Below are 16,530 nucleotides of genomic sequence, written 5' to 3'. Positions count from 1 at the left end.
TTCAGCCCCCCAATCTGGGTTTTCAGCCCCCCAATCTGGGTTTGCATCCCCCCAACCTGGGTTTGCAGCCCCCAGTCTGGGTTTGCCGCCCCCCAGTTTGGGTTGCAGCCCCTCCCAGCCGCGGTCTCCCGGCGCCCTCTGGTGCCGGCGCTGGAGGAGCCGCCGGGGGCTCGCTCAGGGCTCCACATCGCAGCTGATTAATTATTAAACACTTAATTAACTCGCGCTCAGAGGTGCTGAATGCCGGCACAGATCCATAGTGTCCAGCTGTAAGAGCAGAGCATTCCTGCTGGGACAGAGAGACGGGGAACGGGGTGGGAGCAGAGCCAGAGCCAGATGTGATGGGAGCAGAGCCTGCTGTGCCCCTCGGGGGTCCTCATCCATCCCCAAGCCCTGGGGTTGGACTCCTGCCCACAGGGACCCTTCAGAGCAGCTCTGAGCCCCGTGGGGTCACCGTGGTCACCGTGGTCACCGTGCAGGTGCCGTGGCCAGCACGGTGGTGAAGCAGAAGTTGGCCGAGGTCATCCTGAAGAAGCAGCAGGCGGCTCTGGAGAGGACCAGCAATGCCCCCGCTGCAGCCCTACCCTACAGGTAAAGCAGCTGCCCCCAAAAGGAGCTGCCTCTGCCCCAAACTGCCCCACAGGTAAAGCAGCTGCCCCCAAAAGGAGCTGCCTCTGCCCCAAACCTGCCCCAGGGCGGCTGGGAAGGGGCTCTGGCTTCTCCCCGCAGGTCTCTGGAGCCCCTGGAGCCCGAGGGTCCCTCCCCTGCCATGCTCAGCACGTTCCTGTCCCCTGTGCCCAGCACTTCTCTGGACACCCCCGAGCACTTCCCGCTGCGGAAAACAGGTATGGCTTGGGAATGTCCTCATGTCCCTCATGGCCTCAGGGGTGTCCCCATGTCCCTCAAGGCTTTGGGAATGTCCCCGTGTCCCTCATGGCCTCAGGAATGTCCCTGTGGCCCTCAAACCTTTGGGAATGTCTCCAGGTCATGCAAGGACTCAGAAATGTCCCCACGTCCCTAAAGACCTCAGGGATGTCCCTGTGTCCTTCCTGGCCTCAGGGATGTCTCCGTGTCCCTAAAGACCTCAGGATTGTCGCTGTGTCCCTCAGGCCTCGGGAATGTCGCTGTGTCCCTCATGGCCTTGGGATTGTCCTCATGTCCCTCATGGCCTTGGGGATGTCCCTATGTCTCTTTAGGCCTCGGGAATGTCCCCATGTCCCTAAAGACCTCAGGGATGTCCCTGTGCCCTCAAAGGCCTTGGGAACGTCCTTGTGTCCCTCAAGGCCTCAGCGATGTCCCCGTGTCCCTCAAGGCCTCAGAAATGTCCCCACGTCCCTAAAGACCCCCGGGATTGTCCCCGTGTCCCCATCTGGAGCTGGCGCTGGCCCCACAGAGCCCGCCCAGCCTGGGCCAGCACTGACCCTGTCCCCGCAGCGTCCGAGCCCAACCTGAAGGTTCGCTGCAAGCCCAGGAAGTGCCTGGAGCGGCGCAAGAACCCCCTGACCCGCAAGGAGAGCGCCCCCCCCTCGCTCAAGAGGCGCCCGCCCGACGCCATCGGTGAGGCCCCGGGGACACCTCGGGGCTGGGCTGGGCTGGGACAGCCCGTGTGTCACCCCTGTGTGGGGACAGTGACACCGGGGTTTGGTGTGTCCTCCTCAGGGTGCTGGGACAGCTCGTGTGTCACCCCTGTGTGGGGACAGTGACACTGGGGTTTGGTGTGTGCTCTTCAGGGGCTGGGCTGGGATGGTTTGGGACTGGAGGGGAGCCTGGAGGTGCTGGTGTGGGATGGAGGGACCAGGAGGTGCTGGTGTGGGATTTGGGAGCCAGGAGGTGCTGGTGTGGGATTTAGGGACCTGGAGGTGCTGGTGTGGGATGGAGGGACCTGGAGGTGCTGGTGTGGGATGGAGGGACCTGGAGGTGCTGGTGTGGGATGGAGGGACCAGGAGGTGCTGGTGTGGGATTTAGGGACCAGGAGGTGCTGGTGTGGGATTTAGGGACCTGGAGGTGCTGGTGTGGGATTTAGGGACCTGGAGGTGCTGGTGTGGGCTGGGGGAGCTGGGAGGCTTTGCTGTGGGTTGAGAGGTGCTGCTGCAGCTGCTCCCGCTGCTTTTGGAGCCCAGGCTGGACCTGCAGGGCTGGAATTGCCCCAGATCCGGCGTGGAGGGCTCCCACCATGGAGTGCTGCCCTCCGAGGGGGATTCAGCCCCAGAAGGGTGGGGGGCAGAGCTTGGAGGGGCTGAGGGGGTTCTGTGCCTTCATCCCCTGTCCTTCCCCCCCCAGACTCGTCCCCCAGCAGCAGCAGCACCCCCGTGTCGGGCTGCAGCTCTCCCAACGACAGCCTGCCCGCCGAGCACGCCGCGCTGCCCGCTGCCCCCGGCGGGGCCCACGAGGTCAGCCCGGGGCTTTGGGGACCCCTGTGGGCTCAGGGGGAGGGCACCACCCCAGCCCTGAGCCCCCTGCCCGGAGCTGCCTCTCTCTGCATGCTGGGCTGCCCTGGAGCGCCCTGGGATGCCCTGGGATGTCCTGGCATTCACTGGGATGCCCTGGGATGCTCTGGGATGATCTAGGATGCCCTGGGGATTCCTTGGGATGTCCTGGCATTCACTGGGATGCCCTGGGATGCCCTGGGGATTCCTTGGGATGCCCTGGGATGCTCTGGGTGTCCTTGAATGCCCTGGGATGCCCTGGGGTGCCTTGGGATGTCCTGGCATGCCCTGGCATTCCCTGCTCTGGGATGCCCTCCCCAGCCCATCACTTCTCCCACACCCACCCTCCTTCAGGGTGCATTTCCCCTCTGCTGTCCTGTCCCGTGGGTGTCCCCAGGCTGTCCCCGTGTCCCTGTCCCAGTTCCTGGCTGGGACCAGGGCTCTGACGGCTCCTGTTTGCTGCAGACGCCGCTGGCGCAGCGGCTGCTGATGCAGGAGAGCTCCCTGGCGCAGTTTGCCCTGCAGAGCGCGGCCTCCCTGCCGGCCATCACCCTGGGGCTGCCGGCCACCACCGGTGCCAGGGTACGTGCCCGGGCTGGACCCCAGCTCTGCATCCTTCCCTTGGGGTTTGGGCTGCTGGTGCTGCCCACGGGCACGGTGGGGACAATCCTGTGCCCTCCCAGTGCTGTGTCCCTGTGTCTGTCCCTGTCCTCGTCCCTGTCCCCTGTCTCCATCCCTGTCCTTTTCCCCATCCCTGACCCTTTCCCTGTCCCTGTCCCCATCGCTGTCCCTGTCCCATCCCTGTTCCCGTCCCTGTCCCTGTCCCCACAAGGTGACACGGAGCGCCGGGCACTGCCCAGCCTGGCTCACCTTGTCCCAGTGCTCAATGGGCTGGCTGTCCCACCCTGTCCCGGTCCCTGTCACTGTCCCTGTCCCCACAGGGTGACGCCGAGCGCCGGGCGCTGCCCAGCCTGGCTCACCGGGTCCCGGTGCTCAATGGGCTGGCTGTCCCACCCTGTCGCTGTCCCATCACTGTCCCTGTCCCCACAGGGTGACGCCGAGCGCCGGGCGCTGCCCAGCCTGGCTCACCGGGTCCCGGTGCTCCCATCCCTGTCCCATCACTGTCCCTGTCCCCACAGGGTGACGCCGAGCGCCGGGCACTGCCCAGCCTGGCTCACCGGGTCCCGGTGCTCAATGGGCTGGCTGTCCCACCCTGTCCCATTCCTGTTCCCATCACTGTCCCTGTCCCCACAGGGTGACACAGAGCGCCGGGCGCTGCCCAGCCTGGCTCACCGGGTCCCGGTGCTCAATGGCCCCGTGCTCCCGGGCTCGCACCCGCCCGTCTTCATCCCGGCCAGCCTGGAGCAGCACGAGGCCGGCAGCGCCCTGTCCCCCCGGCTGCAGCCCGTCATCATCCTCGAGCCCTCGGTCACCCACGCGCCGCTGGTGGCGGGTCAGTGTCTGCCTGGGGACGTGGGGACGGTGACAGGGACAGGACAGTGACAGGACAGTGATGGTGGCACCCAGGCTGGCAATAGATTGGTTTTCTTAACAAACTGCTCACAACAGGATTGCCGTCGTATGGGAACTGCAAAATGCTGGCTTGGCTTAGAGGAAATTACTTCTAAAATCAGCCAGAGAAGGCCTGATTTTGAGAGGCCTTTCTTGATATTTTTTTTTTATTTTATTAATTATTATTTTATATTATTATTTATATACCATTATATTATAATATAAATATAGAATAATATATAGCATAATATATTATATAATAAATATAGTATAATATATAGTATAATATAAATAAAATAATATGATACCTTTATATTATTAACATTTTGCTATTAATATAAGCGAACATATTATTGCTATTTATATTTTTTTTTTTTAATTTAATTTTTAAAATATATTTGACATCTTTATATTTTCTAACCTTACTGCACCCCCTTGCTGTGCCACCCTGCCGTGTCCCCGCAGTGCCAGGCCTGGGGGCCGTGCCCTTCTCCTTCACCCCGTCGCTGGTGCCCGCGGAGCGCCTGGCACTGCCCGGGCAGCACAAACCGCTGGGCAGGACCCGCTCGGAGCCGCTGCCGCCCAGCCCCAGGGCCGTGCAGCAGCACCTGCTCTACCAGCAGCACCACGCCCACTTCCTCGAGAGGCTCAAGCAGCAAACGCACCTGGGCAAGGTGAGACCCGCCGGGAAAAGAGGATGGAAACAAAAATGTAGGGAAAAAAATTCATGGATGTGTCTTTTTATCTAATTACAAAATACTGCTTCAACCTGTGAAAAAGGTGAAGAAGAAGGACTAAATTCTGCCTTAAAAGTTCTATTTTATTTTATTTATATGAAATTTATAATATAATATATTATAATATATAAAATTTATATATATTATAATATATAAAACTTTTATATATAACATTTATATATAATATATAATATGTAATAATATAGAATATAGAATACAGAATGTATAATATTTAGGAGATAATATATAATGTATAACACACAATATATAATATATATTATATATTATAGACAATATATTATATATTGCATATAATAAATTTTATATTACATATTACATACAATAGACAATATATTACCTATAACATAATATATAATTTATATATATTATTAATATATGAAATAGCAATCTTTTAAAACTTGCTTTTAGTTCCATTTTTACCTCAACAATGTCTTGTTCTACAACATCTCTAAGTCAGTATTTTTAATCTCCTTATATACAAATATATAAAAATATATATCCATTCATATATACACACACATATACATATATATATATATATATACAAACAAATATATACAAAAATTTATGCGCTGTGAATTTGTATACAAATATATACTATGAGAGCGTTTGTTAGACTTGAGGGATTTCCTAGCCATGTGTTTCTCACCACGCCCCGGCTGCAGCGCATGGCCAAGTCCAGCGAGAAGCCCCGGCTGCGGCAGATCCCGTCCTCGGAGGACATGGAGGCCGAGGGGACCCTCCCGGAGGCGGCGGCCGAGGCTGCGGAGCCCGGCAGGGCCCGGGTGGAGCCGGCCCGGCCCGGCAGCAGCGGCAAGGAGCCCGAGAGGACGCAGAAGATGGGGCAGCCCCAGGAGGAGCTGGTCCTGCAGCAGGTGCGGCAGGGAGGGGAGCCCTGAGGACACGGGACTGTGCCTGCTTGGAGCCCGGACAGCTCACTGGGACTGGGGCAGAGCGGCGGCCACCGCCGGGGTCAGCACAGTCCCCGGATTGCCGGGCATCGTCCCCAGATTGCTGGAATTTTGTGCTCACTTTGCCGGGCATCTTCCATGAATTGCCAGGCTTCGTCCCCAAATTGCTGGAACTTGGTCCCCAGATTGCTGGAATTTTGTGCTCACATTTTGGGCATAGTCCCCGAATTGCCGGGCATCGTCCCCAGATTGCTGGAATTTTGCGCTCACCTTGCCAGGCATCGTCCCCGAATTGCTGAGTTTTGTCCCCGAATTGCCGGGCTTTGTCCCCGGATTGCCGGGCATCGTCCCCAGGTTGCTGGAATTTTGTGCTCACTTTGCCGGGCATCTTCCATGAATTGCCAGGCTTAGTCCCCAAATTGCTGGAACTTGGTCCCCAGATTGCTGAAATTTTGTGCTCACATTTTGGGCATAGTCCCCGAATTGCCGGGCTTTGTCCCCGAATTGCCGGGCATCGTCCCCAGATTGCTGGAATTTTGCGCTCACCTTGCCAGGCATCGTCCCCGAATTGCTGAGTTTTGTCCCCGAATTGCCGGGCTTTGTCCCCGAATTGCCGGGCATCATCCCCAAATTGCTGGAATTTTGTGCTCACCTTGCCAGACATCGTCCCCGAATTGCCGGGTGTTGTCCCCAGCTGCCGGGTTTTGTCCCCAGATTCCCGGGCTTTGTCCCCCAAATTGCCGAAACTTCGTGCTCACTTTGCCAGCCATCGTCCCCAAACTGCCAGATTTTGTCCCCAGATTGCCGTCTCTGTCCCATCGCTGCTGTCACTGCGGGGCTGAGCCGGCAGGGAGCAGCAGATGCTAGGACAGTCCTGTCCTGCTTGTCCCGCCTGTCCTGCTTGTCCCGTCCTGCTTATCCTGTCCTGCTTGTCCTGTCCTGTTTATCCTGTTCTGCCTTGTCCTGTCCCATCCTGCCCCGTTTTGCCCTGTCCTGCTTGTCCTGTCCTGTCCCGTCCTGTCCTACTTGTCCCATCCCATCTTGTCCCGGCTCCGAGCCCGTTGCAGCCTCCGGACCCGCTCAGCACACACCCAGCACGGCTCTGTCCCCTGTCCCCCGTGCTGGGGACACTGTCCCCTGTCCCCTGACGCCGTCCTTGTCCCCAGGCCCTGCTGTGGGACTCCTTCCAGCGGGTGCAGCAGCAGCTCCTCAAGCGCCAGCCCCTGGCCGACCCCCCCGCGCTGCCCCCCGGCCACCGGCCCCTGTCCCGGGCCCAGTCGTCCCCGGCCACGGCCACCGTGTCCCTCCCTGCCCAGGACACCAAGGCGCTGGCACTGCCCGTGCAGGAGCAGCCTAAGCCACACTTCACCACAGGTATGGTCACGCTGCGGGGCTGTCACCGCTGGCCGGGGACAGGAGGGGACCTGGGGGTGGCTCCACATTGATCTGGGTCAGTCCTGGAGTTGGGAGTGACAGGAGAGAGCTGGGGGGGCCCTTCTCCGTATCTTGGGGGGCTTTTCCAGGCAGGGTTTGCCCACCCGGGCCCTGGCTGCATTCCTGGGGTTTGGGGCAGGATCTCCCATGGTTTGGGGGCAGAATCTCCCATGGTGTGGGGGCAGAATCTCCCATGGTGTGGGGGCAGAATCTCCCATGGTTTGGGGACAGAATCTCCCAGGATTGGGGGTAGAATCTCCCGTGGTTTGGGGACAGAATCTCCCAGGATTGGGGGCAGAATCTCCCAGGATTGGGGGCAGAATCTCCTGTGGTTTGGGGACACAATCTCCTGTGGTTTGGGGGGATTTTGGTCAGTATTTGGGGTCGCGGAGCCCCTGCAGAGGTGCTGAGGGTGCAGCTCTGGCGGTGCCTGGCAGGGCTGGTTTATGACTCGGTGATGCTGAAGCACCAGTGCTCCTGCGGGGACAACAGCAACCACCCCGAGCACGCGGGCAGGATCCAGAGCATCTGGTCCCGGCTGCAGGAGCGGGGCCTGCGCAGCCGCTGCGAGGTGAGCTCAGAGGGCTGGGCCCTCCTCCACCCCTCCTGAACCCATCCCACCCCTCCTGAACCCATTCCATCCCTCCTGAACCCATCCTGTCCCTCCTGATCCCATCCCGTCCCTCCTGATCCCATCCCGTCCCTCCTGAACCCATTCCATCCCTCCTGATCCCATTCTTCCTGATCCCTCCTGAACCCATTCCATCCCTCCTGAACCCATCCCATCCCTCCTGATCCCATTCTTCCTGATCCCTCCTGAACCCATTCCATCCCTCCTGAACCCATCCCATCCCTCCTGATCCCATTCTTCCTGATCCCTCCTGATCCTGTTCCATCCCTCCTGATCCCACCTGATCCCTTCTGATTTCATTCCACTACTGATCCCATCCCATTACTCCTGATCCCATCCCATCCCACCCCTCCCGATCCCATTTCATCCCTCCTGAACCCATTCCATCTCTCCTGATCCCATTTCATCCCTCCCAATCCGATCCCTCCCCTCCTCCCCCAGTTTGTCCCCATGTCCTCGGCCGTTTCCCTGCTCTGCCCCTCTCCCCCTGGACCCTGTGCACAGGGAGGGGCTGATCCCCCCAAACCAGCAAGCTTTACCAAACCCAGCCTAGTAAAACCCAGCTCTGGGCTGGCTCTGGCTCCCTGACTGCAGTCTGGGGGTGCTCCAGCCGCGGGGGTCCTGCAGGGGGATGGGGGGATCCCCCGTGTGTCCCCCCGGTGACAGCCGTGTCCCCCAGTGCCTGCGAGGCCGCAAGGCCACCCTGGAGGAGCTGCAGTGCGTGCACAGCGAGCGCCACGTGCTGCTCTACGGCACCAACCCCCTGAACCGCCTCAAACTGGACAACGGCAAGCTGGCAGGTGGGTGCCACCCTGGGCAGGTGGGTGCCACCCTGGGCAGGTGGGTGCCACCCTGGGCAGGTGGGTGCCACCCATGGGCAGGTGGGTGCCACCCATGGGCAGGTGGGTGCTCACCCTGGGCAGGTGGGTGCTCACCCTGGGCAGGTGGGTGCCACCTCGGGCTGGCCCCCAGCAGCTCCCCTGGGTGCTGGGCACAGCCTGGTCCCACCCTGGTCCTGCTTGCCCAGCCCTGAGTCCCCTCTGGTCCCTCTCTCCACAGGGATCCTGTCCCAGAGGACGTTTGTGATGCTGCCCTGTGGAGGGGTGGGGGTGAGTGTTCCATCCCTGATCCGGGTTTTGGGGTCACTGCTCCATCCCTGTTCTGGATTATGGGGTCACTGCTCCATCCCTGATCCAGGTTTTGGGGTCACTGCTGAATCCCTGCTCTGGGTTTTGGGGTCACTGCTCCATCCCTGATCCAGGTTTTGGGGTCACTGTTCCATCCCTGCTCTGGGTTGTGGGGTCACTGCTCCATCCCTGATCCGGGTTTTGGGGTCACTGCTCCATCCCTGTTCTGGGTTTTGGGGTCACTGCTCCATCCCTGATCCAGGTTTTGGGGTCCCTGCTCTGCCCTTTGGTCAGGGCTGTTCCTTTTTGGTCCCTCAGGATCTCGGGGCAGCTCCCGAAGCCCCTGGGCTGCCTGGGAGGGGGTGTTTGATGCAGGTGTGGGATCAGAGCAGCTCGGGGTCCTTGGGGATGTCTGAGCATCCCACTCTGGAGAGGGATCCTGGATCCAGGGGGGCTGGCAGGAGGGGATCCCCACTGAGGAGGGGCAGCAGTGACACTGGGACAGCAGCTCGTCCCTTCTGAGGCCTCTCCATTCCCAGCTGTCCCTCCTGGTTTCTCTGCATTCACTGCCTCCTTCTCTCCTCCTGTCCTGTCCCTGTCCCATCCCTGTCCCTGTCCCTGTCTCTCTCCTGTCTCTGTCCCTGTCCCCATCCCTGTCCCTGTCCCATCCCTGTCCCTGTCCCATCCCTGTCTCTGTTCCTGTCCCTCTCCTGTCCCTGTCCCTGTCCCTGTCCTGTCTCTGTCCCTCTCCTGTCCCTGTCCCATTCCTGTCCCTGTCCCATCCCTGTCCCTGTCCCTGTCTCTCTCCTGTCTCTGTCCCTGTCCCCATCCCTGTCCCTGTCCCTGTCCCTGTCCCATCCCTGTCCCTGTCCCTGTCCCATCCCTGTCCCTCTCCTGTCCCTGTCCCATCCCTGTCCCTGTCCCATCCCTGTCCCTGTCCCTCTCCTGTCCCTGTCCCTGTCCTGTCTCTCTCTTTCAGGGCTCCTCCTGCTGCCTCTTCTGGCTCTGCTCCTCTCCTTGCTGGGCTCCAGCTCTGCTTTCCCTGCTCTGCCTCTTTCCCTGCTCTGTTCCTGGGTGCCCCCCTGGGCACGGGGAGCTCTCACCCAGCCTCAGCTGAAGAGATTTCTGACTTTCCCGGCTCTGGCGCGGTGCTGGTGTTTGGTTAAACGCTAAAATGGGATAAAGCAGGTAAAGGAGGGCGCTGGGCAGGGAGGAGAGCGTGGGGTGGCCAATGTCACCTTAGGCTGGCACAGGACACCGATCCCTGCTGGGTGAGGCCGCTGTCCCCAGTGCTGTGTCCCCCTGTGACCCGTGTCCCTCCGCAGGTGGACAGTGACACCATCTGGAACGAGCTGCACTCGTCCAACGCCGCGCGCTGGGCCGCGGGCAGCGTCACCGAGCTGGCCTTCAAGGTGGCCACCAGGGAGCTGAAGGTAGGGGGGGCTGGGGGGTCCCGGGGCTGTGTCACCAATGGTCAGGGGTCCCTGAGTGGTGTCACCCCCTGGTTTGGGGTCCCTGAGTGGTGTCACCTCATGGCCAGGGGTCCCAGGGCTGTGTCACCAATGGCCTGGGGTCCCTGAGTGGTGTCACCTCATGGCCTGGGGTTCCAGGGCTGTGTCACCAATGGTCAGGGGTCCCTGAGTGGTGTCACCTCATGGCCAGGGCTCCCAGGGCTGTGTCCCACCATGGTCTGGGGTGCCAGGGCTGTGTCACCCCCTGGTTTGGGGTCCCTGAGTGGTGTCACCACAGAACCAGGGCTCCCAGGGCTGTGTCATCCCGTGATTCGGGGGTCTCAGGGCTGTGTCACCCCATGGTTTGGGGTCCCAGGCCTGTGTCACCCCATGCCCAGGGGTCCCAGGCCTGTGTCACCCCATGCCCAGGGGTCCCAGGCCTGTGTCACCCTATGGTCAGGGGTCCCTGAGTGGTGTCACCTCATGGCCAGAGGTTCCAGGGCTGTGTCACTCCATGGTTTGGGGTCCCTGAGTGGTGTCACCCCACAGTTGGGGGTCTCAGGCCTGTCACCTCACAGCCAGCGGGTCCCCAGGGCTGTGTCTTCCATGGCTGGGGGTCCCAGGGCAGTGTCACCACAGAGCCAGGGGTCCCAGGGCTGTCACCTCACAGCCAGGGGGTCCCTGGGGGTGTCACCCCATGGTTTGGGGTCCCTGAGTGGTGTCACCCCACAGCTGGGGGTCCCAGGACTGTGTCACCCCACAGCTGACGGTCCCAGGGCTGTCACCCCATGGCCAGCAGTCCCTGAGTGAGGTCCCCCCGCATCCAGGGGTCCCTGGGCTCGGTGGCACTGGGCACAGGGTCCGTGTGTCCCCCGGGGTGGCAGCCCTGCCCTGTTCTCTGCTCTGTCCCCAGAACGGCTTTGCCGTGGTGCGGCCGCCCGGACACCACGCGGATCCATCCACGGCCATGTAAGGCCCCTCCCTCCCTGAGGGAGCCCCAGAAGCACCTCCAGGGCTCAAACCCACCCCAAACCCCCCCCTGGGAGCCACCCCTGCCCGGGGGGAGCTCGGGACGGGCGCGAGGTGACTCCCACCCCTCTTGCCAGGGGGTTCTGCTTCTTCAACTCGGTGGCCATCGCTGCCAGGCAGCTGCAGCAGAAGGGGAAGCTCAGCAAGATCCTCATCGTGGACTGGGTGAGTGTCCCCAGGGCGTCCCCAGGATGTCCCCAGGATGTCCCCAGGGCCAGTTCCTGCTCCAGCTCTTGTGGGAGCGTGGCTGGAACCCCTCAGGATTGGGGAGCAGGAGCCGATCCTGCCCTGGGGGACCCAGCCCCGGCCGCTTTGGGCTCTGTGGGGTTCTGGGGCCGCCCAGCAGCTGCCAGAACCCTCTCTGGGGGTGTCCCTGCAGGACGTTCACCACGGCAACGGGACCCAGCAGATTTTCTACAGGGACCCCGAGGTTCTCTACATCTCCCTGCACCGCCACGACGACGGCAACTTCTTCCCGGGCAGCGGGGCTGCTGATGAGGTGGGACAGAGGGGACAGCGGGGACAGCGGGACACAGCAGGACACAGCAGGACACAGCAGGACACAGCAGGACACGGGGGCTGAGCGGGGACAGGGCCCTGGGGGCTCCTTTCCCACCCCTGACCCTGCCTGGGTTACCCAGCACAGGGATGGGGATGGATGGAAAGGCAGGAAAATCCCACAGGTCCTGACCCTGCTGTGGCACTGGGGAGGGGGGCCAGGAACCCCAGAATGCTGAGAGGGGCTTGGGACCCCCAAACACCCTCCTATGGCACAGGACAGAGGATTGGGACCCCCAAACACCCTCCTATGGTACAGGGCAGGGGATTGGGACCCCCAAACACCCTCCCATGGCACAGGGCAGGGGATTGGGACCCCCAAACATCCTCCTATGGTACAGGGCAGAGATCTGGGACCCTCACCCTGTCCTTGCTCCCTCCCAGGTGGGCGCTGGCCCTGGCGAGGGCTTCAACGTCAACGTGGCCTGGGCTGGGGGGCTCGACCCCCCCATGGGGGACCCCGAGTACCTGGCTGCCTTCAGGTACTGTCCCCATGCCCGTGGGCCGTGCTCTGGGTGGGGCTGGCCCCGTTCCCCATCCCCTTTTTCCATCCATGTGGGGCTGACCCCACTCCCCACCCTTTTCCCCCCATATAAGGGTGACCCCATTCCCCACCCTTTTCCCCCATACAAGGCTGACCCCCCTCCCCACCCCCTTTCCCCCATGTGGGGCTGACCCCCCCCTCCCCATCCCCTTTCCCCCAGGACCGTGGTGATGCCCATTGCCCACGAGTTCTGCCCCGACGTGGTGCTGGTGTCGGCCGGATTCGACGCAGCCGAGGGGCACCCGCCCCCCTTGGGGGGCTACAAAGTCTCTGCCAAGTGTAAGGAGGGGGCTCGGAGGGGGCTGGGACCCCCTTGGGGTGGGGTGTCCCCCCATTGGGGTCAGGTGTCCCCTTTGGGGTTGGGTGTCCCCTTTGGGGTCGAGTGTCCCCTTTGGGGTCGGGTGTCCCCTTTGGGGTGGGGTGTCCCCCCATTGGGGTCAGGTGTCCCCTTTGGGGTCGGGTGTCCCCATTGGGGTCAGGTGTCTCCTTTGGGGTCGGGTGTCTCCTTTGGGGTCGCCCGGGAAGGGGCGGCCACTCCTGGGGGAGCCACGGAGATTTTGGGTTGGGTTTGGGCACAGGGAGGTGACATTGCTGGTCTCCCAGAGGTTTGGGTAGGAAGAGGTGACATTCCTGGTGTCCCACAGGTTTTGGCTACATGACCAAGCAGCTGATGAGCCTGGCGGGGGGGGCCGTGGTGCTGGCTCTGGAGGGGGGGCACGACCTCACGGCCATCTGTGACGCGTCCGAGGCCTGCGTGTCCGCCCTGCTGGGCCACGAGGTGAGACTGGCACTGACCCGGTGCCACCGCCCCATGTGCCCCGATGCCACCACCCCCTGCGTCCCCCAATGCCACCACCTCCCCATGTCCCCCATTGTGCCCCGCAGCCGGAGCCGCTCCCCGAGGACAGCCTGAGGCAGAAGCCCAACGCCAACGCCGTGCGCTCCCTGGAGGCCGTGATCCAGGTCCAGAGTGAGTGGAAACCTGGGACACCCCTGGCCTGGGACACCCCTAACCTGGGATATCCCTGTCCTGGGACACCCCTAACCTGGGACACCCCTAACCTGGGATATCCCTGTCCTGGGACACCCCTAACCTGGGACACCCCTAACCTGGGATATCCCTGTCCTGGGACACCCCTAACCTGGGACACCCCTAACCTGGGATATCCCTGTCCTGGGACACCCCTAACCTGGGACACCCCTAACCTGGGATATCCCTGTCCTGGGACACCCCTAACCTGGGACACCCCTAACCTGGGATATCCCTGTCCTGGGACACCCCTAACCTGGGACACCCCTAACCTGGGACACCCCTAACCTGGGACACCCCTAACCTGGGCCATCCCTAGTCTGGGATATCCCTGTCCTGGGACACCCCTGTCCTGGGTTATCCCTGTCCTGTGCCACCCCTCTCCTGAGCCACCCCTAATCTGGGACGTCTCTGTCCTGGGCTATCTCTGTCCTGGGACACCCTGTCCCAGTGTCCCCAGCCCCGCTGTCCCCTCCCACAGGCAGATACTGGGTGGCCGTGCAGCGCTTTGCCTCCAAGCTGGGCTGCTCCTTCCTCGAGGCTCAGCACCACGAGGCCGACGAGGTGGAGACGGTCACGGCCCTGGCGTCGCTCTCGGTGGCCGTGATGGTGGAGAAGAGGTGACATTGCTGGGACTGCCCTGTGCCAGGGGGGTGGCGGCGGGGCAGGGCAGTGTCCCCACCCTGGGTGAGGTTCTGGGAATGGAAACCCAACCAAACCCTCCTGGGAACCTGTGCTGGGCTCATCCTGAATGGAAACCCAACCAAACCCTCCTGGGAACCCCGTGCTGGGCTCATCCCAAATGGAAACCCAACCAAACCCTCCTGAGAACCTGTGCTGGGCTCATCCTGAATGGAAACCCAACCAAACCCTGCTGGGAACCTGTACTGGGCTCATCCTGAATGGAAACCCAACCAAACCCTCCTGAGAACCCCGTGCTGGGCTCATCCCAAATGGAAACCCAACCAAATCTTCCTGCCTGGAAACCCAACCTTCCTTCCTGCCAGCAGGGTCCCCCTCGTGTCCCCTCCCTGTGTCACTGTCCCCACGTGGCCCCTCACGTGTCCGGTTCCCCCGCAGGGCACAGGAGGAGCCCATGGAGCAGGAGGAGCCCATGAACCAGTGACCCTTGGGGACATTCCCGGCGTGGCCGCAGCCCCCGAAGATCCCGATCCCGTTTGTCCCCCTGGCTCCCGAGGCCCTGGGCGGGCCTGGACTCCTGGAAGGGACATTCCCACATCCAGCAGGACGGGAGCACGGAGAGCCCCGAGCCTGGACTGTGCCCAAGCCCCCTCCCCAATTCTGGGACCCCTCGATGGGGGTGAAGCCCCCCAGCCCTGCGGCACTGACCCCCCATCCCGGGACCCTCCTCAGGGGGAAGGGCCGGACGTTGGGATGGACGCTGGGACCACCCTGGGGACGGCTCCCATATGGAAACCCAACCATGCCGGGGTTTGCTCCAGGGGATGGGATCTCCGTGCCCTCTCCTGAGGCTCCCTGGCTCCCTGGCTCCCCTTGCCCTGCTGGGCACAGGGACAGAGTGGCAGGGATGGGACCAGGTGCTCAGGAGCATCCCCAGGAAGATTTGGAGCTCCTGAGGAAGTTTGGAGCATCCCAAGGAAGATTTGGAGCATCCCCAGGAAGGTTTGGGGCATCCCAAGGAAGATGTGGAGCATCTCCAGGAATGTCTGGAGCCCCTCAAGGAAGATCTGGAGCCTCTTAAGGAATGTCTGGAGCCCCCCAAGGAATGTCTGGAGCCTCTCAAGGAAGATCTGGAGCCTCTCAAGGAATGTCTGGAGCCCCTCAAGGAAGATCTGGAGCCCCCCAAGGAACGTCTGGAGCCCCCCAAGGAATGTCTGGAGCCTCCCAGTGAGGGCAGAGCGAGGCCAGGGGTGGGCAGTGCCCGGGGGTCCCCCCTGCCCTCGCTGCCCAGTTTGCACTATGGACCCTGCCAGCCCTGATGTGAACCCGACTCCTCGTCCCGGGGCAATTTTGGGGACCTTCCCCTCCTGCCGAGGTGCCTCGAGCCCCTTCCAGCCCCCCGAGGCCCCGGCTGGGTGTGGGTCCGGCCCCATAGCCCCTCCCCAGCCGGGGCTCCCCAGTTCCCACCGGGGATCCCCCAGGGGTGCCCAAACCCCCTCGGTCCCACCCCTGTCCCTGCCCTGGGGTGACAGGGGCAGATCCAGAGCCTCCAACCCAAGGGTTCCATCCCAATTTCCCTTTGCCCATTTCCCCAGGAGCAGCCCTGTCCTGGGGGACAGAGGGGACCCAGCCCTGGGGACAGAGGGGACCCAGCCCTGGGGACAGAGGGGACACAGCCCTGGGGACAAAGGGGACCCAGCCCTGGGGACAGAGGGGACACAACCCTGGGGACAAAGGGGACCCAACCCTGGGGACAGAGGGGACACAGCTCTGGGGACAAAGGGGACCCAGCCCTGGGGACAGAGGGGACACAGCCCTGGGGACAAAGGGGACACAGCTCTGGGGACAAAGGGGACCCAGCCTTGGGGACAGAGGGGACCCAGCCCTGGGGACAGAGGGGACACAACCCTGGGGACAGAGGGGACCCAGCCCTGGGGACAGAGGGGACCCAGCCCTGGGGACAAAGGGGACCCAGCCTTGGGGACAAAGGGGACACAGCCCTGGGGACAAAGGGGACCCAGCCTTGGGGACAGAGGGGACCCAGCCCTGGGGACAAAGGAGACACAGCTCTGGGGACAAAGGGGACCCAGCCTTGGGGACAAAGGGGACACAGCCCTGGCTGAGCTGGGTGTGGGGGCAGCTCCGGCCGCGGCGACGGGGGGGGAGGAGATTTTGTATAAAAACAAAACAAAACAAAAAAACAAACAAAAAAAAAAAAAAAAAAAAAGAAATTTTAAAAGGAAAAAAAAAAGGAATCAAAACCCTTGGTGTGGCTCAGGGTGGGGGTCCTGGGGGGGATGGAGGGACCTCTCAAGCTCCATCCTGCTGGAATTTACCAGGAGGAATCCACCATGCACAGGATGACATTTTCCTCATTTTAAGGTTTTTTGGCTCATTTTAAAGTTTTTTTTTTTCTCATTTAAAATGCAGGGATTTTTTTAAACAAACAAGACACATCAAAATACTTGAAAATATTC

General features: G+C 61.4%; 1 protein-coding gene across 1 annotated transcript in view; it reads left to right on the top strand.

Moving 5' to 3' along the window:
• Positions 1 to 14,911, top strand: part of HDAC7 (histone deacetylase 7) — a 37,007-nt gene extending 22,096 nt beyond the window's left edge. Inside the window, 22 exon segments of the mRNA XM_063179189.1 lie at positions 480 to 591; positions 730 to 845; positions 1,435 to 1,557; positions 2,281 to 2,390; positions 2,892 to 3,008; positions 3,681 to 3,879; positions 4,404 to 4,612; positions 5,362 to 5,571; positions 6,774 to 6,981; positions 7,479 to 7,612; positions 8,352 to 8,472; positions 8,732 to 8,781; positions 10,125 to 10,232; positions 11,164 to 11,219; positions 11,357 to 11,444; positions 11,659 to 11,778; positions 12,222 to 12,319; positions 12,542 to 12,660; positions 13,026 to 13,159; positions 13,267 to 13,351; positions 13,893 to 14,031; positions 14,492 to 14,911. Of these exon segments, the coding sequence (XP_063035259.1) occupies positions 480 to 591; positions 730 to 845; positions 1,435 to 1,557; positions 2,281 to 2,390; positions 2,892 to 3,008; positions 3,681 to 3,879; positions 4,404 to 4,612; positions 5,362 to 5,571; positions 6,774 to 6,981; positions 7,479 to 7,612; positions 8,352 to 8,472; positions 8,732 to 8,781; positions 10,125 to 10,232; positions 11,164 to 11,219; positions 11,357 to 11,444; positions 11,659 to 11,778; positions 12,222 to 12,319; positions 12,542 to 12,660; positions 13,026 to 13,159; positions 13,267 to 13,351; positions 13,893 to 14,031; positions 14,492 to 14,537 (2,702 nt within the window). The 3' untranslated portion in view covers positions 14,538 to 14,911.
• The last annotated feature ends 1,619 nt before the right edge of the window (positions 14,912 to 16,530 follow it).

Source organism: Melospiza melodia, chromosome 31 (assembly GCF_035770615.1).
Source record: "Melospiza melodia melodia isolate bMelMel2 chromosome 31, bMelMel2.pri, whole genome shotgun sequence".
Classification (NCBI taxonomy): Eukaryota; Metazoa; Chordata; class Aves; order Passeriformes; family Passerellidae; genus Melospiza; species Melospiza melodia.
This window is presented reverse-complemented; position numbering and strand designations above follow the sequence as displayed.